Below are 26,915 nucleotides of genomic sequence, written 5' to 3'. Positions count from 1 at the left end.
CGTTTCTGCCATTATTTTTTAATTTTTTAGTCCACTTACGTACATTCTACAAAACGTTACTTCTGTTTTATGTTAATAATTTATGGTGAGCAAGGTGAGAGTGCAATTTTTATCGATTTATCAGCATTCAGTCATAACATCATGTTACAACAAAAATTTATCAAACAAAAGTTGTGCGTCCCTAATTTAAAATATTTCGCAATCGACAAATGTTTACAACAATGTACTTTAATATTTCATAAGGACCTATGCTTTAAACTTAAAACTTAAACTAATAAAGACAGCTTTTATTTTGCATAAAAATTCGCAGTCTAACCCAGTCATAACCCAATGGAGTAGGATATCATTTTTCCATAAGCATTTTGAAAATTTTAATTATATATATTTTAAGTAAATTATAGTAAATTATATATATAATTTACTTAAAATATATATATATATAGTTTCAAGATGCTGAATCTACATAGACATATATTTATTTTCTTAACCACGTTAATAAGTTGACAATAGTACAATGATATTTTGCGTTTGTTTAAATGTTTTTGCTATTTTGCACTTCATCAACTGTTTAGTTATGACTAGTCATTCGCAGTCTAGTTATGACTAGACTTTTAGTGCAAACTTTCTTCTTCATTTTTTATTAATATAAACAACGAAACACAATTTCTTATAGCAAAACTGAAATGAGACACGTTAACACTTTCCGATAATACATGCGTTCCTTCATATACGCAATAAATACCTAATGATTCATAGTTATGACCTTTTTGATGATCACTTGCAGGAGAGCATTATACCGCGTTTAAAGTGAATGCACGCTACTGTCATATCGACACACGGACGATCAATAAATATTTATGAGTGAGCATATTCCACCTACGTACGTTGTATGCATATGCGCGCACATACAAATATCGAAAGGAGCATGTGAATCATGCAAAATTTTACGATCGAGTATTAAAATCGTTATCAAAAATACTGCCGCCTGGTGGTGCCGTTGATAATTCATTGAAGGGGCGTATAGCAGATTAAGTATATCAAGGAAATCTAATTTCTGCTACTTCAAGAGCTGCTAGGACACACTGGGGCCAGAAATTACGGGGATAAAAAGTTACAGTGGACATTTCCGATCATAGAATGTAGTTATCGGAATTTTACGAAGAAACAAATACTCGAGCGGCATTTTCGACTTTCACAGTCAGTGTTTACAGGAAAATAAGTTACGCAAGGAGTGGGGGTAGGCGACGCATGCGCCTGAAATCCCGCACAGTGGCGCGGCGCGTCTACCGGGTGAACATTATAATTCCAATAATTCCATTACAATTCCAGTCTAAATAAATTAGACAGAGATTTTTAATATTTAGAATATGATGGGAAGCTGTTTAAACATTTACTTCGATAAAGACATTTTTTCGAAAAATTTTTTAAATCTATTTTTTTTCAATAATATCATCCCAACACTTTTTACACAGAATAACGACAGGATTCGATATATGCGAACAAAATATAAGTTATTTTTTTACTTTTTACATCTTTTTCTGTCGCACAATACGGCTGAATGATAACATTGTAGACAAAAAACAAAAATCGTTTACGAAATTATTTGAAGTAACTTTTTCCTCAGCGCAAATGCAATTCGCGATTTTGTTTACGAGTTATTAACGAAATACAATGATCAATGAGAGGTTCTTACAAGAGATTTAATATTTACATACTATAAATTACTTATGTATACACATATATTTATACAGACACATCTATTAAATATAAATCTATAAAATATACATATGTATTTAATAAAAAATAATAATAATCGATACATATTCAGAATTGATCGTATGCACACATACATATATACAGGTGCATCTATTAAATATAAATCTATAACATATAAATATATATTTAATAGAAAATAGTAATACTAACAAATAAAAACATATATTTATCGTTTTCGTCTGCTCACATGCATTATTCATAATTGGGATATACTTGCTTATGATTACAAACAAATTAATAAAATAATCAACTCAAAATTAATAAAATAATAAAATATTCGTATACAAAATTTACTAAAATCTCTATTTTTTTGATATATTAAATGAAATCCATTAATACAAAAAATAATGTTTCATTTCTTGATAATCTTTATAAGATATATAAGTTCGTTATAAGATATATAATAACACACACACAGTGAACCGAGTTATGATTTCTGCGACATTTGAAATCATAGGACAATATCATACGACTGCTGTAATTATAAAATGATACTACCTCGCGCAAGAAAAATTCTGTTTTCGCAGTGCACTTGTAATTTTAACGTAATACATGTAATATTTGCATGAAACAAATTCCGACAGGTTTTATTCTTTCGTTCGCGATTATTTTTCTTTTTGTAATTACTAGTTCGCAACCGCACAGCCGCGAGACAATCGAAAAACAGATAACTTCATGTGCGAAGAGTAAATCGAAAACGTAAAACACAAAATATCGAAATACAAGGTTCCGCCTCTGGAAATGTGCTTGAATATTTATGAGTGCCTGAGTGCTATTGAAACAACTCCGACGGCTTGACCGACCATTAGTTCTCGTTTCCACTTATTGCGAGTACAAGTGAACGTATATTGGAATTATAATGAATTTGCGGAGCGCATTTTGTTTAAAAATTATGTTCCACGCGAAAGAATTTTATTCTATAATTATCGTATATATTAAATCTGCTTCCGTGTGCAAGAAAATTACGCAAGGTTTAACAAAATATATTTAATGCAACACGATTTACGATCCATCTTGAATATTGATTTTGTATTATTTCTAGCAACAATCATAAAACATAAAGTTATCAGACGCAACAATACTATAATTAAGTATAGATTAAATATTATAATAATATTTGTGCGTGCACATAAAATAACAAGTAAAATCAATTTTTTCATGTGTCAGCTTTCTTTAATAATAAGAATATTTTAATAAATGTCTTTATAAAATAAAGTAATTATTATTTATAATGTACGAAATTGCTATGTTTCTAAATTTCACGAAAAAGAATATAAGTTAGAATTTTTGAACAACTTTAGGCGCCGCCACTTTTTTTTCTTGAATAATTTAAGCCAGTAATTTGGTATTGTAAATACTTATTTTAACGTATCTGAAAACAACGTGAACGCACAATAATAAAATGACGAATGACTAAAAGGTGAAGATAACGCTAAAACTGTCGAGCCTAAACACAAGCAATATACGTACATTGTTTTATAACAATGCTAATCTTATTTATTAATTACCCTTTCGCGGGATTTTTTCTACTATAATTTCCGTTACAATGTAACTTCAATTCTAATTTCCATAATAATATCATTTCTATTATAATATATTTTTTTAAATTATAATTTCCATTATAATATATGCTTGCAGAAAGAAATTTATCAAGAATATTTAGAATTTCAGTGATCGCAAAAGAAAAGACTAGACATTTCGATCGACTTGGTAGTTCTGGTATTAATAATGATCGAAATCGTCTTTCATATTGGCTAAGTGACATATGAAAAGCATAATGGCGGCGCTGCGTTGAAATTCGATGCCAGGCGCGATTATTACCCTCGTGAAATCTATAATTTATGTCGGTGGGCGTATCGTCTGATTTTCCTTGCTGGCCAAAACAAAATCGTATTGAATATGCAACGAAAGTAGTATATCTATTTAAATACATAGTACAATTAATAAGAAAGATTTATTAAACACATTTTCTTCAAAGTACAATAGAAATTATATTCAGTTTCTGCAATCCTTTTGAAAAACGTAAATTGTTTTAACGATCGGTCTGTATTTTGTTGCATACATAATAATTCAATAATAATTCGAACGTTTGTTTAAATATATTTCAACTGACTTAAAATAAACGAAAGACTACTTAACATTATAATAGTCATTACTATATTGTTATATGAAACAATACGCTAGCAGTAAAATGAAAAAAGTTTTATAGTTAAATAAATATTTCTTAAGTACACTTAAGATTGAGATTGGTGTGAACTTAAGCATAGTAAATATATAATAATAACAATAATAATAATTTAATTTTAAATAATATTTTCCTATACATAACAAGTAGATCACTTTATTTTTATAGGAAGTATTTTAGTTACTATGAAGCTAAAACTCTAGACAGCTTCACGTGAAATAAATATCATATTGCGAAAATTTGATTGAAAGTAGCTTACTTTACCTGCGAAACAAACACTCATTATCATACTTTCATGTAAATTACGGTTTTCTCGAAACGTGAGGTTCGTTGACGTGGGGTTCGTTAAAAGTTTGTTTTACTGAAAATTTGAAGATATTTTAACGGAAGAGTTGTTGGCGTATACTTTGTAATACCGATATGAACTTCGTTATCTTGTAATTATTAGCATAAGTATAAAGCGTTTGCAAAAAAAAATGTCCATAAACATTTATTTTTTTCGTTTGCTTTCGTATAGCCGACTCGTATCAATTATTTATTACTATAAACATTATAAAGCGATTGTTGAACATTATAAAACAATTATTGACACGTCAATTATATAAAAAATGTAAAAAATAGTAATAGAGAGCTGATATTGCAATAATTCTTTCAGTATTTCGACAAAATTATTATAAAATTATAGACAATGAAATTTTTTTGCTAAAAATACTCGGAATAATTTCTTACAAATATTTCAATCGATGTTATCTTTATCAGTGATTTTATCTTATCAGATGCAATTAAACATTCATGGTTGAAGAAGCGAAAACTACATTATAAACAACTATGGGAAGCACAAGAGATTGGTTTAATTCAATGTAAGAGAGAAACCTCTTTATATTTTCAATTATTAAATAAGTTTTAAATATATTTACAGTATAAATAAATTTCAGTAAGGATACTTTCTTCTTATCAATTGTTTTATCACATTGAAAATATAGAAGCTTCATTAAATTATATTAATATAATATTTTTGTTTCGCTTTCCATAATCATTTTGCAACGTGACTTTTGCTTCTTCGTTTTCCATAATTTTACGTGAAGCACAGAATAGAACTAAAAAATTGAAAAAGTGTAAAACTAAAACAATTGATCACGTTCAATAAATCCATAATCTGAGTAAACAGAAAACGTGAAAGGAGAAACAAAGTTTCTGTGTGCATTGTGAAAACCTTGTTTCTGAAAATTCAGTTTATAAATAATCGTTTTTAAAAATCTGAAAAATATGGTAGCATGTTTCGAAAAAAGATTCTCGAATTTTCCGGGAGCAACGTAAAGCGTATTTCATCAAACACGACTTGCTGTTTCTGTTGCCGACGTAACGGTGTTTGCAAACGATGTATTTCAACGAATAACGTCGACATTTTGTGGTAACGTCGATCGATCGGCGCACATTCATGTTCCTGACGACTTCTCTGCGAATAAAATATTTAATCGGTCGGACTATGCCACCCACAAGCATAAGTTATACAAAGGGTCAATAACCTCTCAATCGATTTCCTCTGCGGTCTACGGTTAATTATTTAATGATCCGTACATTTGCCAAACTTTCTGTATGGGGCAAAGAACAGATTCTTAGACTTCTTATGAAACGAAGCTAACTTCCCTAATTACGAAAATAACATTCTGAATTTTTTAATTTACAAGTAGTTCGATGTAATACAGTATACTATACTATACAAAATTTCATTCGATGTACTTTCTTGCTCGTTGCTATTTTTCTTTCATAACTTCTTATAGACAATCCAAAATTATTCATTAATTTTCATTAATTTCATTTACGTTTCAATTCGTCCCAATTCATTTCAATTCACTTCAATTCATTTTAATTCATTTCAATTCATTCTTTTTCATTTATTTCCAATGTGAAATAACAATGCAAATAGAACAAAACTGCCTTTATTAAAAGTGCGACGAATACTTGCGTGAATTGATATTTCCTTTATTCATTACTCAATTTTGTTGAAATTTAGTACATATAACAAAACAATTGTTGGCAAAGTCTTAAATACGTTACTTGATTTCAACAATTTTTTTTATAAGTACTGAGGATACGAATATTCTCATGAGACAGACCGTGTATCGTGACGTATACAGTCAGATGCTAATAACGTGCAAAATTAAAAAATTCTGCGAAATTTTTTATGGAACCTCGTATTTAAATCCAGAAATAGCCCGAGCGTATATTGAAATTTTTTATGGAACCTCATAATTAAATTCGGAAATAACCAGCGCATATATCGGAAATTTGAATTTCACGGTAGCTCGCGTGTCGTTGAGTTTGTTTACGGTTGGATAACAATGAATAGAAAGTGACGCGTAAACGTGCCATGAAAAATGAACAGAATGCAATCGGATGATTGTGTCATGCTACACCTATCCAATGTTTGCTTGACTCGCTAGAACGTTTTTCTAACGCTAACAAATTTAAAAAATATATTTAAAAAATTTCACATTTAGCCTTGTTTATTATTTGTTGCATTTGTTAGATTCATAATATATGATTCGTATTTTTAATTAATGATCATTAGACTGTGGATAACCATTTCCAGTTAAACTAACATTGAAAACAGTAGAAATAATAAAAGAATCTAAAAATATCAATGCATTACTTTTAATCCATACAAATAATTTTCAAAAGACTGAACTTGCTATACAGTTTCTATTTCTTGCAGTTGACGCAGACAATTCTTATTTTGCATAAGAATCGCGTAAAAGAGCATAAAAATCGCATAAAAGAGCATAAAAATACAATAGCATATTGCAGGTGGTCAGCAAAAATTTCATTATTCAATATTTGTACCTCCACTAAAATATTGTTTAGAAGCTACATCAATGTGGAATATGGAGTCTTCTCTAAGCGAATGTGATTAATCCAGGCCAAGACATCTCGACTGGATGGTGGGAAACTACGAAAAGCGTGACTATGACTTGGAGAGTAGCACCACAGGCGATCGGTGGTGCCCTAGGGTAGGGTTCCTCTGTTCTGGTCGATGTTTGTGGTTGAATTTGTGGTAGCAGTGGTTGACCCATATGCTGATTATGAGTGGTTGGTGCCACTTGAGGAAGTCAGAGGGCGAGTTACGTTGAATACAATTTAGTTACCATTCTGCAGAAGCAGTAGTTTTGGAGAGCGACCTCGTTGTTGTGGGCGAAGGTCCCCTACAGCTCACCTGGAGTGACAGTCTGGGTCTAGAGTTTAAAGTCTTTCAATTAAAGCTTGAAACCTCTACTTTACGATATCATTCTAATTTTTAATATCATGCATTCCCACGGCTGTAGTATCCTAAATCTGAAAGGATGTTCGTGTTACCATAGAAGTGCGAAGTTTAACGCCCTCTATGGACTTGGCAATTTTTCCCTTTTAATTTAGGTGCCGAATTAAGTTGCTACGATTTTTTTTTCACAAAATTACAGCACTTTAAATGATAAATGTGCCGCCGGCATTGGTAGAAATTAAGGGATGTTGAACGGTCAGACTTGTACCTCTTGTATGAGACTTATACCTCAGTGTATATTTAGTGTTAGTTAAGTGTAAAGTGAGTATATGCTCTAAGTACGTTTTGTATAAATGTATCGAGCTTATTACTATTTTAAATAATCTCCTTTTATTCTAATGCCGGCAGCACATTTATCAATTAAAGTGCTGTAACTTCGCGAAAAGCAATCGGGACGACTTAATTCGTCCCTCAAATTAAAGCAAAAAGTCTGAACTTTATGATGCTATAAATGGCATGCACGAAAAACATATTTTCAACTCCATAGAGACACAGACTCTCCATAGACACATTTAATAATGTACATGAATATCGCTAAAATATTCTTAATGCTCGTCAATTGGAGAAAATTTTGACAAAATTAGGGAAATACGTATTATATATATCGTGAAAAAGGAATAATGTCGCGGGGAAAAATATCTGAGACCATCAATCGTAAGAGACTCTTTGCATTTGCTCCTTTTACATCTTATAAATATAATTACATTCACCCCACTTTAATATCTGTATAAATACACTACGAACATCAATTTTAGACGCCTGCTGTCGTAAAGTTTGCGACATTTGACGCATCTGGATTTCTTTGTATTATATATCATTAAAATGCGAGCAAAGAAAAGACATTGTCATCTTTTACATACACATGCCATCTTTACTTATATGTACAACGATTTCATGAATACAGTACGTTAAAATTTCGTATTACAGCTGCATACACATAGAATGTTCAAAATACAAGATTGGCATATACATCGGGTTTTTGTTCTAAATAGTGGTATGTCATCAGATTAATGAATACAAAAATATTGTAAATCATTATGAATTATTAAGAATATTCATAACGTTACTTTGATTTAGTATTAATTATTATGTAAGGTATGTAATTCTTCCTTACAATGAAAATCAACGTAGAATATAATAGAAACTACCAAATAAAACGACGACTAATAAAATATATGCAATTTTAAAAATTGTTTATTGTAATTGACCATTTGTGCTTGCAACTGTTTCAAATATTAAATAATATTTCATGTAGATGCTTCCAAAATAAACACACAATAAATCTATTATTCACACATTATTCAAAGATTCTCAAAGATACTTTCTACATCTTCAGGGTTTCGAACTTCTGTTTAAACTTATAACTAAGGGAATAACGCTTTCTAGCTTGTAAGTTCTCATAATTCCACTTAAAATTACGCGATGCTTACTGTAACAACAGCAACATATTTTGGCAGCTTTGAATTGTATTTGGAAGAAAACTGCTTTTATACTACTCAAAATTTTGTACAGAAAATAACGCTATTTGCAACTATTCATTTCCTGTGGTATAAATATATTTTAAGCAACTTTCCAACTCACAGGATATTGGGAAACCCGAAATCTTAATTTAAGAATGTCACTATTAATGTATTAGAATTTTGTGCTAACTTTTCTTAACATATCTTATAATTTTATTTACAAGTAAACTATTTAAGGTATCAGAGTTTTTTTATCTGTTCAGCGTAATTACATTACTCTAAGTAGTTTAATTAGAAAACACATGAAAGGGTAAAAACTTTAAAAAGGTATTTAATGAGAAACTATACTGGTTCCACAACTGTCATCAAATTACGAAATTTACGTTATATCTAAAACTTTGAAGTCGATTCATGTAACGGGTTTTTTATTTTATTTTATTTTTATAAAATTGTCTCCACAATTAAGAAAGTCATTTTTTCGCGGAATTTTTTGTTGAAACAATTTAGTAGAATATTTGAAATAAAAGGCATATACATTTCAATCTAAAGTTCCATAATTTGTTGATTCATATTTTTAGCTTCAGATGGATTTCTGATAGTGTATAAAGTTACAAATGTTGGATAAGTATTTTATGGTTTTTATTTAAAAATATTACCAATCTGATGTTTTCATGAAAACGTGCTGTTAAACATGAAGCGAAACGTTCAAAGCGACGCGATCAGTTTCGTCATAAGGCATTTATCAAGGCACGGAAACTTCAACGTTGGACTGAAACTATAAATTTTCAATTTTTTATTATGCGCTAGTTGACAATTATTTTCTGTTTTCTTCAAGCTGTAGAATGGTTTCCTCTGATTTTTAATTAAAAGCAGTTTGTATACTAGTGACTTTAAATTAAATACTAGTAAATGATTCACACGAAGCACAATGATTAAGGAGAATGATTAAGAATCGATTGAAATAAAAAAATATATTACATAACAATGTCACAGAACTGTTTGAGCAAGTGATACACAACGTGATGAAAGTTTTAATATGATAAACTGACTGTTTGTATGCAATATTCTTTTAGAAATTGATCAAGAGCCACACACCTTTGTTTAATTAAACAGCTTTCCACTGTTTTCTTTGATTTTATGGGCAGTTCATTCATTTCTAACTCTCATAAGGCAGTGTATAATTTTCTGCACTACTACTTTCACATGTTGTAGTTAATATTATCAAATCTTTAACAAATAGAAGACGCATTAAAGTATACATGTGTGTGAAAGACAAGAAAAGATAAAAATGTGTTTTTAAAAAGACACTTTCCTTATATAATTCTATATTTGTAATGCCGTGAAATTTCAACGTAAAAGATCCATGAAATTTCAAACTTCGATTAAAACTAAAGTATGTACAATTTCTATTTTCTACAAGTTCTTAGACCAGTAAAATTTATCCATTTACAAATAGTAACGACATCCAGCGACTATCAATTAAACGAAACGTACTCTTGCCTCAAAAATGTATACAACGACATGATTTCAGAGATGTTCCAGTCTCTGGAAAGACCTTATTCAAAAGGGGAACCTTATTCAAAAGTCAAGACTAGATCGTCTCCTTCTAATCTCATTCCCTGAGAAACCTCGAGGCTCTTAATCTTTCCAGCTCTTGGCGCCTGCACCACCATCTCCATTTTCATAGCTGACAAGACAATCAACGGTGCTCCTTTCTCCACTGTGTCACCAACTTTCACCCTGATGTCGATTATAGTGCCGGGCATTGGTGCTCCAACTTGGTTCTTGTTTGATTTCTCAGCTTTTGGATGCACATGAATTTCCTAGCAACGAAAATGATTTCATTCAAAATATGCATTCGCAAAAATCCCAACTGCTCGTTAAGACAAAATGAAGAACATGATTTTACCTTGACGGCTTCCTTATCCTTGATAAATACAGATCTGAGCTGACCGTTCATCTCGAAGAACACTTCACGTTCGCCGTTTGGCGTAAGATCCTCCGCAACGGCGAGTGTCTTGAAAGCTAACGTTTTACCCTTCTCAATCGTCACGTCGAACTCTTCTCCGACCTTCGGCCCTGTCAAGAAAATCCTGGTTTCCAATTTGTCCACCGGCCCATATTGTTCCTTAAACGTTAAGAAGTCGTTGGTAACTTCAGGGTAGAGGGCCGCCGACATTACGTCTCTGTTCGTGACAGTTGGATGAGATTCTTTCAGTGACGCTGTCAAGGCTTCGAAGTTTAGCGGTGGGGAACTCTCTCCGGGTCTGCCCTTTATCCTTGGCATGTCTTTCAAAACCTTCGACCTGAAACCATAAAGTAGTTGTTGCTTTACAAGTAATTCTAAAATATACATTTGTCATAGATAACTTTACAAATAATTGTAAAATATACTTTAACAAAGACTGCTTTACAGACAATTGGATAATATACTAGCGATAAAGGCTACTTCAAAGATAATTATAAAATATAGTATAGCTACAGATTGTCCTAGAAACAATTGTAAAATATACTTAAAGAATGCTGTACAAACAATTATAAAATATAACACTGTCAATGATTGCCTTGTAAACAATTGTAAAATAGTATACTTTCGTGAACAGTTGACAACTGGTACTATTGTACCTGCTCAACTATGAAATCACAAAATTCAGAACGCGGAAGGGAATACAAAAAATTAAATACAAAATACTAAAAATATAGTTTTACTAGAGCCACCACTTCAAGGTACAGAAGAAAAATCATGCTTAATACATGTCAATACATGCAAAAAGCAGGTTACTATTTGAAAATTTCAACCTGACTTTCATAGGACGATTCAAGATCACTGGAAGATCAAACGAAGAAGAGTATGATGCGTATATTGATTAAGCAGGTTACTATTTGAAAATCTCAACCTGATTTTTATAGGACGATTCAAGGTCACTGGAAGGTCAAATGAAGAAGAGTATGATGTGCTATTCATATTTCTTGAGACATACGAGCGTTCTGAGTTAAATCAGGTACATTGTACATTAATCGACATTACCTAAGCGGCTCAGGGAATCCTCCATAAGGTTCGCCAATAGCGCCCTGGAAGAACTCAACCACTGATTTTGGTAACGACAGTTCTTCAGCCTTGTTTCTCACGTCATCGGATGTGAGCTTATTTTGCACCATAAATTGAGCGAGATCGCCGACAACTTTTGAACTCGGAGTAACTTTGATGATGTCTCCGAGTAACAAATTCGCCTCCCTGTAAGCCTTCTTGACGTCTTCGAAGAACGCACCCAATCCAAGGGAGTAAGCTTGGAATTGCAAGTTCGTGTACTGGCCACCGGGAATTTCATTCAAGTAGACATCTGCGTTTCCGGATTTCATGGTTGTCGTACATTCGAATGGCGCGTACAGTGTCCTCGTTTGCTCCCAGTAGGCGGAATATTCCGAAACGTCTCTGAGATCGAACTTAGTGTCGTACGGCGTTCCTACAGAACATGGAAATACAGTTAGACGTACACCGTAATTAATGTAGCAGACAACTAATGCGTTAATTGATCTTTTTAATGTAACTTCTCATAATTTTATGACTAATTGATACACACAGAATAATGCAGATTTTTAAGGACATCTGAATTCACCGAAAAAGATACTTTACTATTGCAAGCTATACTATTAGACTAAATCAGTTTCTAAGATGGCACAAAACTGTTCTTATAGTTGCGAATGATAGATAGCAATTAGGTACTTCAATTGTAAGACAGAAATCGATTAGACATTTTAAACAGGGGTTTGCTATCAGTTATTATATACAGTGGCAGTCATATACCTAAACTTTCGATCTCCCCGTCTAAGTTCCAGAACTTCTGACAACTTATGGTAGAGATTATGGCGACTAGTTCATAAAAATGATAGAAAATCAACAATACGTGAAACTTGACAAGCTTCTGTCATTTCGAGGAAAGACTCACCATCAAGTGCTGCAACTATGGCGCCCATAGATGGTTGACTGGTCATTCCAGACATACTGTCAACAGCAACGTCGACGACATCCGCTCCGCTTTCAGCGCAAGCTAACATGGACGCTACTCCAGCTGCGGCAGTGTCATGCGTGTGGATATGCATAGGTATGTCAGGATGTTTCTGTCTGATTGCGTCAATCAGCATTCTGGCTGCTTTTGGTTTCAGTAATCCTGCCATGTCCTTGATCGCCAGAACGTGGGTGCCAGCCTTGACTAGTTCATCAGCCAAGTTGGTATAGTACTTCAGATTGTATTTCGTCTTGGTTGGATCGCTCACGTCTCCCGTATACGAAATCGCTGCTTCGACAATTCCACCGGCCTTTCCAGCTGCATCCATACCTGCAGAAATTCAATACTTTCTTTACTACTTAATTTCTTCTTAAATCTGAGTGTAAATAGTAAATAGTATTTTTCCATAATTTAAATATTTAATTTAGATAATATTTCCAAGTAGTACTTCAGTTATGAATTAAATGAAACAGTATTTTCAAATAATGTTTACTTATGCAAATATTTCAAGGTTTACTATTTTATAGCAATGCTTTGAAGTATACTAGAAAACAACTAATCTACTAAGGAAATATTACAAATTGTCTTCAAATAGATAGTGGTTCTTTATGATGCAGATCTGAATGTACAGGATGCCCGAAAATGGTGTTAACAATCGGAAAGTGTCGAATGACCTCAGGAATCATCCCTTTCCGGGTGTTAACATAATTATGGGACACTCTATAGAAAGAAACTAGTATAAGCTACTGAGTCTGTTCGATTCAAGATACAAATTACTGAAGTCATTTGACCTCAGGAATCATCCCTTTCCGGGTGTTAACATAATTATGGGACACTCTATAGAAAGAAACTAGTATAAGCTACTGAGTCTGTTCGATTCAAGATACAAATTACTGAAGTCATTTGACCTCAGGAATCATCCCTTTTCGGGTGTTAACATAATTATGGGACACTCTATAGAAAGAAACTAGTATAAGCTACTGTGTCTGTTCGATTCAAGATGACTTACCAACAAGTAGATTTGGCAGATAGTTCAAAGAGTCGAATACCCTGAAGATATCCATTCCGGTTTTCACAGCCAGGTCACAGAACTTGTATACAACGTTGTCAGGATAATTAGTGTAACCCACAGCGTTGGCGCCTCTCAGAAGCATTTGGAAGGGGATATTCGGTATAGCTGCCCTCATGTCCTCCAATCGTTCCCACGGGCACTCGTGAAGAAACCGAAGGGCGACGTCGAAGGTGGCGCCACCCCAGTTCTCCAGAGAATAGAGATTGTTAAATTTCTGGGCGACGAAGGGCGAGATCATGAGAAGATCGTGCGATCTCACGCGAGTGGCAAGGAGGGATTGATGAGCGTCGCGGAAGGTGGTGTCCATCAACAGCAATCCTTTGTGTTTCCTGATGGCTTTCGCGAACGCCTCCGGTCCTTGCTCCTTGTAGATGTGACGAAAACCCTTCGGTGGTTCCAGAATGTCTGAAATATCAGTCGCAATTTGTTGAACATGTTACAGACGGCTCGAAGAAGCTTTGACGTGCAGTTGTTAGTGAGACAGATATGGTATTAAACGCCACAGATCAAGTGAGAGTAAAAGCGACCTGAAGTTGAATTGTAATTATTTCCAACGTCGTTTAGAAGAAAAGAAATTAACAATAAGCACCAAAAGTCGAAGAAGTAGGAATTAAGACGTAAGCGTTTGCGATTGTTATACTACCTCCCATTAAGCAAATCCGCGTTTTTAAGTGATTTTATGCCGAAGTCTACGAGCAATTCAAATATTGGTGCTATTATTACAGTTGACAATTTTATACCCATTAAAAATTATGAAACATTAGTGACTCGTTTATTATTTGCGGATAACGTTCTTAATGCTTTACTTGTAACCATTGTACTGCAAGTGACCATTGTGTTGTCATATTTTGTACTTTGTTTAACTCTGTTGTTTTGTTCAATTTTGAAACTGATTGTAAATGTTAAGCTTTACAGGATGAGTCAGTAATGTCTTCCATCTGAAAAAAATATATCACTTATTTAATTAATCCTATATAAACCCCAAATACGTAGCAATTTCACGCGACAGGTGATTCTTAATAAATATTTCGATTTCAATTCGAGAATCACACAAATTTTGTAACATGTTGTACTCGTTTTCATTAATTTTTCTGTCAATTACGTTGTCTATGAAACTTATCTGCTTTGTAGTAATCGTGCGAATGTAAATTTTAGAATTTTAGAATCATTTAAGAATGTATGTTCGTTGAAGCTCCTACAATATCCGCATTTTCCATGGTTTCAATTCTCGAAGATATCAACGAGATTTCGAGTATTTTTAACGTATCTCGTCGACTGTATCTACAATTTCATTTCTGAGATGGATATGAATTCGGAGTTTTGATGAAAGCAGTCGAGATCATCTTGAATTTTGAATTAATAAGGACTGTTACTAATTTTACAATGTTTAGTAGACGAGGTGTTAGTGCAGTTACTAATGATAAATAATTCTCGTAAATAATAAATAAAAAAAATGAAAGAAAAGAACGCAGTATTGTTTTACGTGGACAGTATTTTTTTGAAAAATAGAGGTGAACCAAAAGTGTGTATTCAACTATATGGAATATAGAATATAGGATAATATATAGAATACGCAGTACGATGATCGCAAGGAAGTTAAATACCAATTTACAAATGCTCCTGAAAATAAAGAAAAATGGAACGTTGATCAATTCTACCAATTCTACGCAGTATTTTGCATGATAACGATGTTTCGTGATCTCAAAAATATACATTACAATCTCTTCAAATCAAGGGACAAAACCAAAAGTAATACACGTGTAGAAAATACAGTACATAGTCGGCATACCTGGTAGATCTGCATCACTGTTCTCGTCAGCAGCTGCAAGCTTAGCAAAGTCTAAAAAAATGGCCAAACGAAAAGATAAAAGCATGCGATAAACAATGAGGTATAATTACTAAAAGGTCATTAATATCTAGCAGGACGCGAGGAGTTATTCAACAACAAAGAATAAATGTGCTGGAAAGGTAACACTCTAAACTAGAATCCTCCAGTCGGGTAACTGTTACGTAATTAATGTGCACAAAGAGAAAATGCTCAAGTATAGTCCTGGCACGACGAGAAGACACCTTTGTGTTTACATTCTCCCTCTTACCAGCTGCTCCACTACCGCAGGGAAAATGTAAACACAAAGGTGTCTTCTTGTCGTGCGAGGACTATAGAAACAGTTTTAGTCGGATTGTACCCCTCGGCGAAAACATAAAGTTGTGACACATAAAAACATAAAATACCATGCCAGATTGTATAAAATAGATAAATGATAATTTCGTGTCTGTGCCGGGAATGTAAGATTAAATATGTGCAGAAATATAGTGCAACATAAAATGTTGTCTAGTGAATACCCACTACAGTTGTCAATGTACCCAGCAGGAAAGCGTGAGAAGTTACTTGACTAATCGGAAGGTAATAAGGGTGTCTCTACTACTGTTTCTACTTCAAGTGTAGAATGATAAATACCTTTACAGTAAATCAATCTATCTTGTTTCATAATTACTAATCTTAAAATGACTGGTGTATACTAGAATGAAGTGATAAACAAAAGTCAAACCACAGGTCAAATGTTAGAAGGTCAAATTAGATATTTAATGTTTACCAAAATTCTGTGGCATAATCTAATATTGAGAAACTATAAGAAATAACCTTTATATCTATTTTAATCCTACAGGGAGAAATCGACTTGAGATATGTAATCGATTTACTAATTAATCAAAAATATTTCTAGCAAATTTTATAACTACGTCGTTTTTGTACCTGTTATTGTTTTATAATTGCAATCGGTACAATGGATGATATTAAGTATTTAAATAATTTCTTGCATTCATTTTTCTTACGAGAAAATTGAATAGACTTCTGAACATTTATTTTAATTTGTTGAGTCTCCATATTTTCTGCATTTTGAAATGTTTATTAAAAAAGAGTTTGTCTTGCTGATGATCATAATGAATAATAATAATTATTATTATTATTATGATTATTACTTATTGAGGCAAATTTGGTTTTGAAAATTTCTTTGTTTACGAGAAAACGATTTGAAATGTAAATGCGCTTTTTCAATAAATCGCAAGCCATGTCATAACTTTTTATTCCATAAATAATTAAGAATTATAGTCATTCTTCTTCGGGAGGTACATTCTCGAGTCCTCTGTGATGGGATTATCGCTACCTATCTTTGTTACCGATGGTAAAACAGGGACGAATCAATCTTTATTGCTCGTGAAAATGACAAAAATAATACAAAACATTCACGTTTTCCAATTGTTTTCAGCTATTGCAAATCATGTAGGTTTGCTTTTCATGTACACTATAATTATTTCTTATCCTCTTCATATATAATTACTTCACAATGTGAATAATGATACCTCCTTTATTTGATATTTTCGTGTTTACCTCTACGTTTATTAAACAAATAGAATGAAGATCTTTATGGAACGCAAAAACTGTCTGCGTCTTTGCAAGAAACAAGTGCCATATAAGAGTTTCTGCTTCTCATTACCAATTTTAGAGTAACATACTGAGAGTAACATATTGATATTCTTTAATTCTATTGATCTTTCTATTTCCTTAAATTGCACTTGCTCATTTTAATATTTATACCGCTCCAAATTATATCTGGTCATTTTGATGTTTCTACTGTTTCAAAATTAGACTTGCTCATTTTTATCATAAATCTATCAAATAAATAGCACTGCAGATAAGATACGTATTTAAATTTTTTTAAGACAATAGGTAAGATATTTTATACATAAAACTATAGATAAGATGTACAATATCTGGTAAACAAGTAATTGCTAAACACATCAAGAACTAAAGATATTTATCACGGAGTAAGCAGAGTTATTTATAAACACTCAACTCTGTACATTTCTTATCAAACGAGTTGTGTAAGATTTTTTGCTGATCTATTATTTATTTTCAGATTTTTCGGGTGTTTGGTCTACATATGAGCAATTGAAAATACCCATTTATAAAGTAAGCATTATTTCAATTATTTAAATGATTCATGTTTTATTCATTTGATAAAGACTTGGATTTACTATAAAGTTTGACATAAAGTTCGACCAACATCAGCTTTTTTATATTATAGATCTGTCCCTGACTGCACTAAAATTGTAGCTTAAGGTGGTAACAAAATGTTCACATTATATTAACTACATGCTCACCTTTGATTCTACTCCTGCACATGGGACGAACTTTTTATTGCCATATTTGCCTCTAATTTAGATACACCACAAACATGTCTAAATTGCAAACCACACGAAACAGATCACCTGAATAACTTGGCTACCGATGGCAATAAAGAAAGCTACATCAGACCAAAGTCACTTGGTTTTAAAGAGAACATAATGACATGCGAATAGTCTTTTTGTGAGTACAGAAGCAAAGAACACGCAAAGGTTAACAGTGTTTTTATTAAACAGAGTTGTGGGGGTTTTTGTTTACCTTGCAATGAAGCGCTTCAAAACGCATACAGTGAGCCATGGTTAAAGAACCAAACGCGCAATTCATCGATTCGCTTAGTTACATATACATACACGCACTTGTTGATGCAAGTGTTCAAAACGACGACCTTGGACGACTTACGGCATTTTTATCTTTTTTCAATATACGAAGGAATTTTATTGAAATCTTTACAACTGTATTAATTCTTTTAGATTTTCTATAATGGATTTGAAAATTTTAGCGAAACTTGTTCTGAAATCAATTATTTTCCACTCAAATTGAGTAATTAATAGTAATTAAGCCATTGTAAAAATAAAATAACGCTATATTAGTAGAGAAGTCAAAGAATCACGTTTTCTACATACATACAGAGTCCACAAAAGTACACCTAAAATGCAGTAACTATTTTAAAACTGGATTGAATTACTTGAATTTCTTTTAGATGATAAAGGGACTAATTTACTAGACAATTAATAAAATGTTTTTTTAAATTTTGTTATTACTTGGAACGACAATAAAAAAGGTAAAACTCTCGTGTTTTAACTTTTTTATCATATTAACCGATTTCGATCAAATTTTCAGGCTCAGATAAAAAAGTTAAAACACGAGTTTTTTCATTCCTTTTTTGTCATTTCAAGTAATAGTAAAATTTAAAAAGAAAGCACTTTAGGCATTGTCTAATAGCCTAGTCCCTCTATCATCTAAAAAGAAGTGATCTAGTACAGTTTTAGAAAAGTTATTACGTTTTAAAAGATATAGGAACACTTCTGTAGGCCACTGTGTCTCTGTCAACAAAAAGCACTATTGATACCAGATTATTCTTGAAGCCATGCAAGATTGGCCTGACGCATACGTTTTTTAATTGCCAAAGACAGCCGAGTCATTCATGTAATCTGTTTTCAAGAGAGTCTTTGTTTTTCCAACTATTGTTCTTTTCATTTACGGTTATGTTTGCATTCTTCTTTCTACATCATTTTCTGGTTTTGAGCAAGAGCATATGGATAGTGTTTCAAGTGGTAGAGATAACTTAATCCTCGCGGTAAGATTGAAATAATATGATTTTACCACCGATTCACTAAACAGTAATCTCATAATTCTTGTTGCTTTCATCTATTTACAACTAGCATATAACTCAATTAGCAAAAGATCTTTCGTTTATAATTTGTAGCGCAATTTATTAAAAAATGCATTTTCAATTTCGCATCGTTCATTGTCATTGTTCCATGTCATTAACTCTAGATAACTAAACATTTGCCAGTACGATAATCGGAATCTTTTTATCATGCGATGTCCGAAACTTTAATGTAATACATATAGGATGAGTGAAAAAGTCTACTTATACGAAATAATTCGTTACCTATTCGCTTTATCGAAATGTGTTTGAATTGAATTTGTCACATTCGAGGCAACTGATTCTGTAAATATAGCTTGAGTTTTTAATACATTCATTTTCTAAAATATTATGTTTCATATCTCGGAAAATATAAAGTAATAAAACATTGAACCAAACATGTGATCCCGTCATTTGAAAGATGCCAGTAGATAACGAGTTATTTCGAGTGACCGTTCTTATCTAGACCCCGTGTATAAATATTAACCATAATGCCAGATGTAACTTTCCAGTTCTATTTATCCCGTCTTTAAAATATTGTCATCATTAACTAAAATAGATTCGATTATGTTTACACCTTTAAGGGCCATATATCAACTATAAAAAATACTTGTAATATTTTAAGAAATAGTTCTTTTCAATAAAACACGACTATACAAAATAAACATGCAAAAAAAGATTTTATTTTAAGTCATTTTTATGTTACTTTTGTGATTGTAGCATCAATGGATAGCTGAGATTTTTTTGATTGAAATAAGTCCAAACACGATGGAAATCGGATTACGTTTAACGAAGAGCTTATTATTATATAGGGTGAGTCACGTGCCTTGCACATCTCAAATAACTTTGAGTTTAACTTAAAAACATGGAAAACTCTCGACATACAAGACCCTTCACTCATCTTTGAAACCGTGTATTTGACAATTTTTTATGAAAAGCATAACTTAACATTTATTTGAGGTGTGCAAGTTAAAGTTATATTACCCTGTAGATTGCTTATTAATTAATCCGATTCCCATCATGTTTGGACTCATTTTAATCAAAAGAATCTCAGTTTTTCATTGATGCTACAATTATAAAGGTGAAACAACAATTACTAAAAATAACATCTTTCTTATTGTATATTTTTTTATTGCTGGTGCTGTTGCCAGTGCTTGGCATTAAAAGATGCCCATACATTTATACAGGGTGTCCCAAATATGTTCGAACCAAATGAAATTATTCATTCCTGACGGAGATTTCGACTAAGAAAAAGTGTCTTCAAATGACCTCAGAAATTACCCATTTCATTTCAATCGAACATTTTCGGATCCCTCCGTTTTTACGTGCTCGCTCACGAGTCCATGTAAATTTAACCGTACGCTATTGCGTCCTGAGCCCTTCGTTGACGTCAACGTTACTCGAAAAAAGGTTTAGTTATCCAGGGTTAAAATGTTAAAACTCCAAAAGAAATTGAACTCCGCAACCATCGATGAGTAGAGGACACCCCATACGCGAAATAAACGGAGAAGATAACCGAATCTGAAAACTTGCTATCCCTCGCATGAAGAGCATGCGATCTCAAATTTCGAACCGCACCCAATCACATTCATCGCGAAACCAGAACGTCAAGGTTCGCTATTCGGCCTCGAACCGCGGATAAGTATGATTCGGCGTTAATCGCCCCTATAAGATCTGATACTATACCTAAAGCGATTTGAGGAATGTGCGGTTTTATGTCGGCTGGTTTCAAGTCCGTTGCCAGAGGAGTGCTCGGCCCGTTCACGAGGACGGACCCTATATAGTTGAGCAATTTCTGCGCACGATTCTGACTCGGGTGGAACTGGAAGAGCTGCGGGTTCTCGTCGATGAAGTACGTATCGACCTTTCCGTTGAGGAACTTTTGGTTCTCCAGCACGTTCAGCAGGAATGGAATGTTCGTTTTAACACCGCGAACGCGAAACTCGCGAAGCGCACGGTTCATTTTCGCGCAGGATGCTTGCAGATCGCCCGCGTGAGCTATCACCTGGAAGCAGAAGCAATGTTTCCGTCAAATGCTGGTCTTTGTTTCATAATAATTTCTTGGTCGTTGATACTATAACAGTGCATAATGGTTAAGAACGCGATTTTAGGTGAGTAAAGTAATTTCTATGTTTATACAGTGTCCTATAATTATGTTAACACTCGGAAAGGGTTGATCCCTGAGGTCATTTGAAGTAACTTTTTCCTTAGCGAAAATGCAATCCGCGGCTTTGTTTGCGAATTATTAACGGAAAATAGTGACCAATGAGAGGCGAGCTCGACTAGCGCTAGGCAGCCGAGCCAATCGTTGGTCGACCGCTCGTTGGTTCGGCCGCCTTGCGCCAACTGAGTTCACCTCTCATTGGTCAGGGTATTTCGCTAATAATTCATAAACAAAGCCGCGGATTACATTTTCGTTAAGGAAAATGTTTCTTCAAATGATTTCAGGAATCATCCCTTTCCGACAGTTAAAATAATTATGGGACACCCTGTAGATTGCTCTAAATATATGGATCGCAGTTCGAACATATGATGTCAACGTGAACCTTGACTCTTTTATGTCAAAAACATTTTTTGAGATTCAAGGATATGCGAACCAATAGTCCACCAAATACTGATAAAGTTTTGTATGAAACATTTTTTCAACGAACTACAGGAAATATTTAAAAAATGACAGAATATATAGTTTTTGAAAACGAGAAAAGATATTTCGCAAGATTATTTACAACATGCACACCACTAAAACTTTTGTATACACCTAATACAAATAGTACATACAAATGGTTTTTGTTCACACATTTCCCTCTACGTGAATATACCGGGTGTCTCAAAAATGTTGGTATCAAATGTAATTGGTAATTTCTGATGTGATTTGAAGACATTTCCTCCTTGGCGACAATATCCTCCGCGACCTCGTTAACAAGTTATTAACAAAAAAAACTACGATCAATCAGAGGGCGAGTACATCTTATGAATTTTGGCGCGACAACGAGCTGGACACAGCATTGGCCACAACGGTGAGGTGCCAGTCATACTCGCCCTCTGATTGGTCCGAGTTTTTCGCTAATAACTCGTTAACAAAGCCGTGGCCGACATTTTCGCAGAGGAAAAAGTGATTTTAAATGACCTCAGGCATTTCCAGTTTCAAGCGATTTCAATAATTTTGGAACACCCTGAACAGTTCTATTATTCTATTCAGGCTATCGATATTTGATTAACGTTAAGATTTCGCAGTTTACTATACCTTGACAAGAAGAGAATCATAGTAAGGCGAAATTATAGCACCAGCAAATGCAGACGCACTGTCCAATCGGATACCCATACCTTCGCCGGAACGGAACACTTCGATTCTTCCGGTATCTGGTTGGAAGCTCTTCGCAGGATCTTCTGTAGTTACGCGACATTGTATAGCGCTACCTTGAGGAATGATTTTATCTTGTGTCATTCCTAGCTCAGGTAACGTGATACCCTCGGCAATACGGATTTGAGACTGCACCAAGTCGATTCTGAAAGAATTGTCACCTCTTAAAAATTACAGAAATAAAATAAATTAATTAATTACAGAAATATAATAATACGATCGACTTCGTAGATATATTTTTCTCTATTTAAAATAATTCAGTAACTGAAATACATTTGTTTGCACTTGATATTACTGAATAAAATTCTTCATTCGAAATTCACACGTTGTTATAAAAATTGCAATCTGGGTAAATTCAATCTTGTAATTTTTATAAGACAACACATATCAGTCACTTTTACTACTGATACGTTTAATATTAATTCACTTGTACTCCATATATCGACTCGTACTCGTGACGAAGATTTCGTACATAATCCACTAAATATGAATGTTATTGATTTGATTTTTCTTCTAAATCGAAACAGATTCTTCTGTTAGCAAAATCTGGGATGAATGTAAATAAAGGCAAACAAATGACAAAAATTATCTTCTTCCATTAGGAGAATTATTAAGAATAAAACAAGTGCCACTCAATCTAGCTGTGAAAGAAATCATAAAATAGTTAACGTGTGTTTATGCAGGTACAGAATACAGGAATCGGGCGCCTTCGCGTGGAATTAATTTTTCAGATAAAGATAATGTATTCACCCAGTAATTTCTTCTGTCACTGTATGCTCGACTTGCAGCCTAGCATTAACTTCAATGAAGTAGAAGTTTCCGGAATCGTCGGCCAAAAATTCAACGGTACCGGCGTTCGAATAACCGACATGCTTTGCCAACTGTACAGCGTAGTCGGTCATCTTGTTCCTAACTTTTATGTCCAACAATGGTGCAGGAGCAATCTCGACGACCTGCAAGTATTTATCATCATTGTTTGAAACACAGTAATTTCTCCCTAATTCGCGCTCTGATTGCACACAAAAATGGCTCGTTTTTATTTTTATCAATTGCCAACAACTATAAAACGAGACGCAAGGCTCGAATAATCGTATCTCCTCTTCCCAAATTGCCCATTTTTGTGCGCAATTTGAGCGCGAATTAGGGAGAAATTACTGTACTTTCGATGTGAGAATGAATGTGATCTATCTTTTATAATTAAACAAATTATGAGGCAAACTGTCATTTTCATATGTGATTTTACAAAAATTAGAAAGTTTCCTTCGTCAACTAGCAGATTGCTCATTATAATAATAAAATAAAAACGCTGATAGACTTCGTTAGTTATATGCTTTCTTGCATTTGAAAATTCTGCATATGTTAGTCTGCAGTTAGACTGCAGTCTGTTTATTATAAACAAGTGTACTTCTATTTTCAGAGGCTTTATCGTAATAGATTGTTTATATAGTAAGCAAAATTACATGTTCCCAGAAATTTAGAAAATTATTTATGTATATTTCATATTTGTTGAACATGCAAATATTTAATTTGTAGGCTGTAGGAGTAGTTTTCATGCAACTTTTGTTTCTGATAATTTTATCTGTCGAATGGTAACAGCATTACTGATTATTTATAGAGATAGGAAAAGCTGTAAACTAAGCACTAGCAATGTAAAAAAATATATATAACACATTTGTTTTAAATTACTTGTTTACAGCATAATAAATGTATAAAGTTCGAAGTATAAAATAGTAATATGAATGAACTATCTAGTAGGTTTTTCTATTTATACAACCTACAATAGTGAACCATATTATCAAAACAATACAGTCGTATAGAGACTCTTTGTGAGAGCAACATGACATAATCTTTTACCACAAAAATTAAATATCAAAATTTTGTATGCAATATTACAGTATTACAGTATTGCTATTGCAATACTGCTTGCTATTGCAAATATTGCTATTGCAAAATATTATTATGCTTATATATTAGACAAAATTAATTATTACGTATGTACAATTATATTATACATGATAATAATCTGAGACAATTTATTACCATACCTTTATATTAAATACTTTACTATTATACATGTGTATCATAATACATATCATTATGTATTAAAACTGTGCCGATAATATTATATTCTACAATGTACACTTTTAGCTTTATATTTTAAATGAAGTTTTAAAGAGCAACTATTTTAAAAAAGAAATTATTCTATTTTATAATCATCCTCTATTTTTTGTTTTATGGATTTAAGCAATTTGGGAAATCAGCGGCTCACATGTTATTCATACTTCAATTATTGATTTTTATCATTAATTTTTGTTCGTGTCGATGCTTGATGACATATATATGTATGTATAACTACATGTGCAACAAGCAAGCAGATAGCAATTGTAGTACAGATGCGCACAACTTCTATTACGATGAACTGACCTTTTGATGGCGTCGTTGCACGGAACAATCACGTTCGTAAAGATGAACAACATTGCCGGCAGTATCTCCCAACAATTGAACTTCGATATGCCTTGGTCTTTCGATGAACTTCTCAATGAACATAGCTCCGTTACCGAAAGCAGCCTTCGCCTCTGACGAAGCTCTATCGAACAGTTCTCGTACTTCTTCCATTTGTTTCACGACTCGCATTCCTGAACAAATTAAAAAACCATTTTGTATTGTTCGTTTGATTAGTTTCCACGTGTTACACTCATATGTGTGCATTACATTCGTTTTTCTGGATTACAGAAACGATTTCTAGATGATTATTTACAAAAGGGTGCTCTTGTTTGATTTTAATTTGAATATTTTGTACAGCTTGATATTTCGAACAACTTTGTGGTTTGCCTAGACCAAACGTAAATCTAACCTAGACCTAACGTAAATCTAAGTTAGACCTAATTTTGTTCAAGGAGATTTTTTGGATTCATTATACAGAATGTGTCATTTAAGCCTTTCACCTTATTCTTTCTTGTAAACCAGGGTAATGGAGCTGGTTATTATTAACTTTATATTTATTGAATAAGATATATTTGTTTATTCCATTATTTTGTTTACTTTCTAATAAAGAAGATTTAATATGTCCTATTCGATATATGTAAAGTTAATTATGAAAACAAACCAAAGACACAACACTTGGTCACCCCACAGTAACCGGCTCCAGTACCCTATACGTTGTAAAAAGATAATGTGTGTTTTGAACGAAAGTTGTTTGGTATAAAGCATATACGGTGGCAATTAATGTTACGATATTTTCGTTTTTTATCCAAATTTTTGGGTCACCTTGAGTTTTGTAACTATAACGTACAACATTTGACCATGCATACAACAATAAAATTAATATAAGATAAAATAATTAATTGAATACAAATAAAAAAATTTCATATGCCTTATGCGATAAATATGAAGTTAATTATGCTCGAAAATAAACAAGAAGCACAGTAATTGGCTACCCCGCAGTAACTGACTCCACCGTCCTTGTACGAAGTAGAAATAAATATAAATTATGAATGCCGCTAAAAGTTATGCAAATGCAGCATAGAAAGATTCCAGTATGAATTTATTGCTATTACTATTGCTAATACTATTTCCAGGTAGAAAATATTGCTTCCTAAAATTCTTTTCACAATTATTAATCGAAATAACAAGCATTTCTCTTTTTCAGAAGTTTTCAACAAATTATTATATTATATACATATGTCAGGGGCAAACTATTTTAATGCAAAACCAACCGAGACTGGAATTTTCGTTAACAATTTTCCAATATTACCTCTGCCACCACCTCCATAAGCAGCTTTGAAGATGACCGGAAGTCCATGTTTCTTACAAAATTCTACCGCTTCGTCGGATGTGGTCACTGGTCCGTCTGTTCCCGGAACAATCGGCACACCAGCTTCTATTGCGGCTTGTCTCGCAGCGACCTGATATTTCACACATAAACAATAATACTTCATATCAAAAGAAAATCTTCGTATAAATGCAACGACGTAATCATGAAAATATTATTTATATTTTATGCATATTTTGTATACTAGGAAACGCGATCAGTATGAGACACTTGATCTGTTAATTTGTTCAACCTGGCATATTTTACTATTTTAACGGATTAATTATTCGAAACGCGATGAACATTTATGATTGTTATCCATTTGAAAGACAACGTCTAAGAGGAGAGTAAACATTTTTTTTGTCAAATAGT

The 26,915-nt window shown here is 33.0% G+C and overlaps 1 protein-coding gene across 2 annotated transcripts in view; it reads right to left on the bottom strand.

Moving 5' to 3' along the window:
- Positions 1-7,932: 7,932 nt before the first annotated feature.
- PCB (Pyruvate carboxylase) overlaps positions 7,933-26,915 on the bottom strand; it is a 59,678-nt gene continuing 40,695 nt past the window's right edge. The window contains exons 4-14 of one of the 2 annotated variants that reach the window (XM_033470490.2): positions 26,487-26,637; positions 25,157-25,368; positions 23,483-23,685; positions 22,616-22,877; positions 21,058-21,376; positions 15,609-15,659; positions 13,757-14,224; positions 12,688-13,077; positions 11,769-12,204; positions 10,650-11,046; positions 7,933-10,563 (exon numbers count right to left, since the gene is read on the bottom strand). In XM_033470490.2, coding sequence (XP_033326381.2) covers positions 10,315-10,563; positions 10,650-11,046; positions 11,769-12,204; positions 12,688-13,077; positions 13,757-14,224; positions 15,609-15,659; positions 21,058-21,376; positions 22,616-22,877; positions 23,483-23,685; positions 25,157-25,368; positions 26,487-26,637 — 3,138 coding nt within the window. In that variant the 3' untranslated portion in view covers positions 7,933-10,314. The remainder of the gene's footprint in view (positions 10,564-10,649; positions 11,047-11,768; positions 12,205-12,687; positions 13,078-13,756; positions 14,225-15,608; positions 15,660-21,057; positions 21,377-22,615; positions 22,878-23,482; positions 23,686-25,156; positions 25,369-26,486; positions 26,638-26,915) is intronic. The other variant, XM_033470493.2, reaches the window with a different exon arrangement.

Source organism: Megalopta genalis, chromosome 2, assembly GCF_051020955.1.
Source record: "Megalopta genalis isolate 19385.01 chromosome 2, iyMegGena1_principal, whole genome shotgun sequence".
NCBI lineage: Eukaryota > Metazoa > Arthropoda > Insecta > Hymenoptera > Halictidae > Megalopta > Megalopta genalis.
Note: the sequence above shows the minus strand (reverse complement) of the source record. Positions and strands in the feature narration are given on the sequence as shown.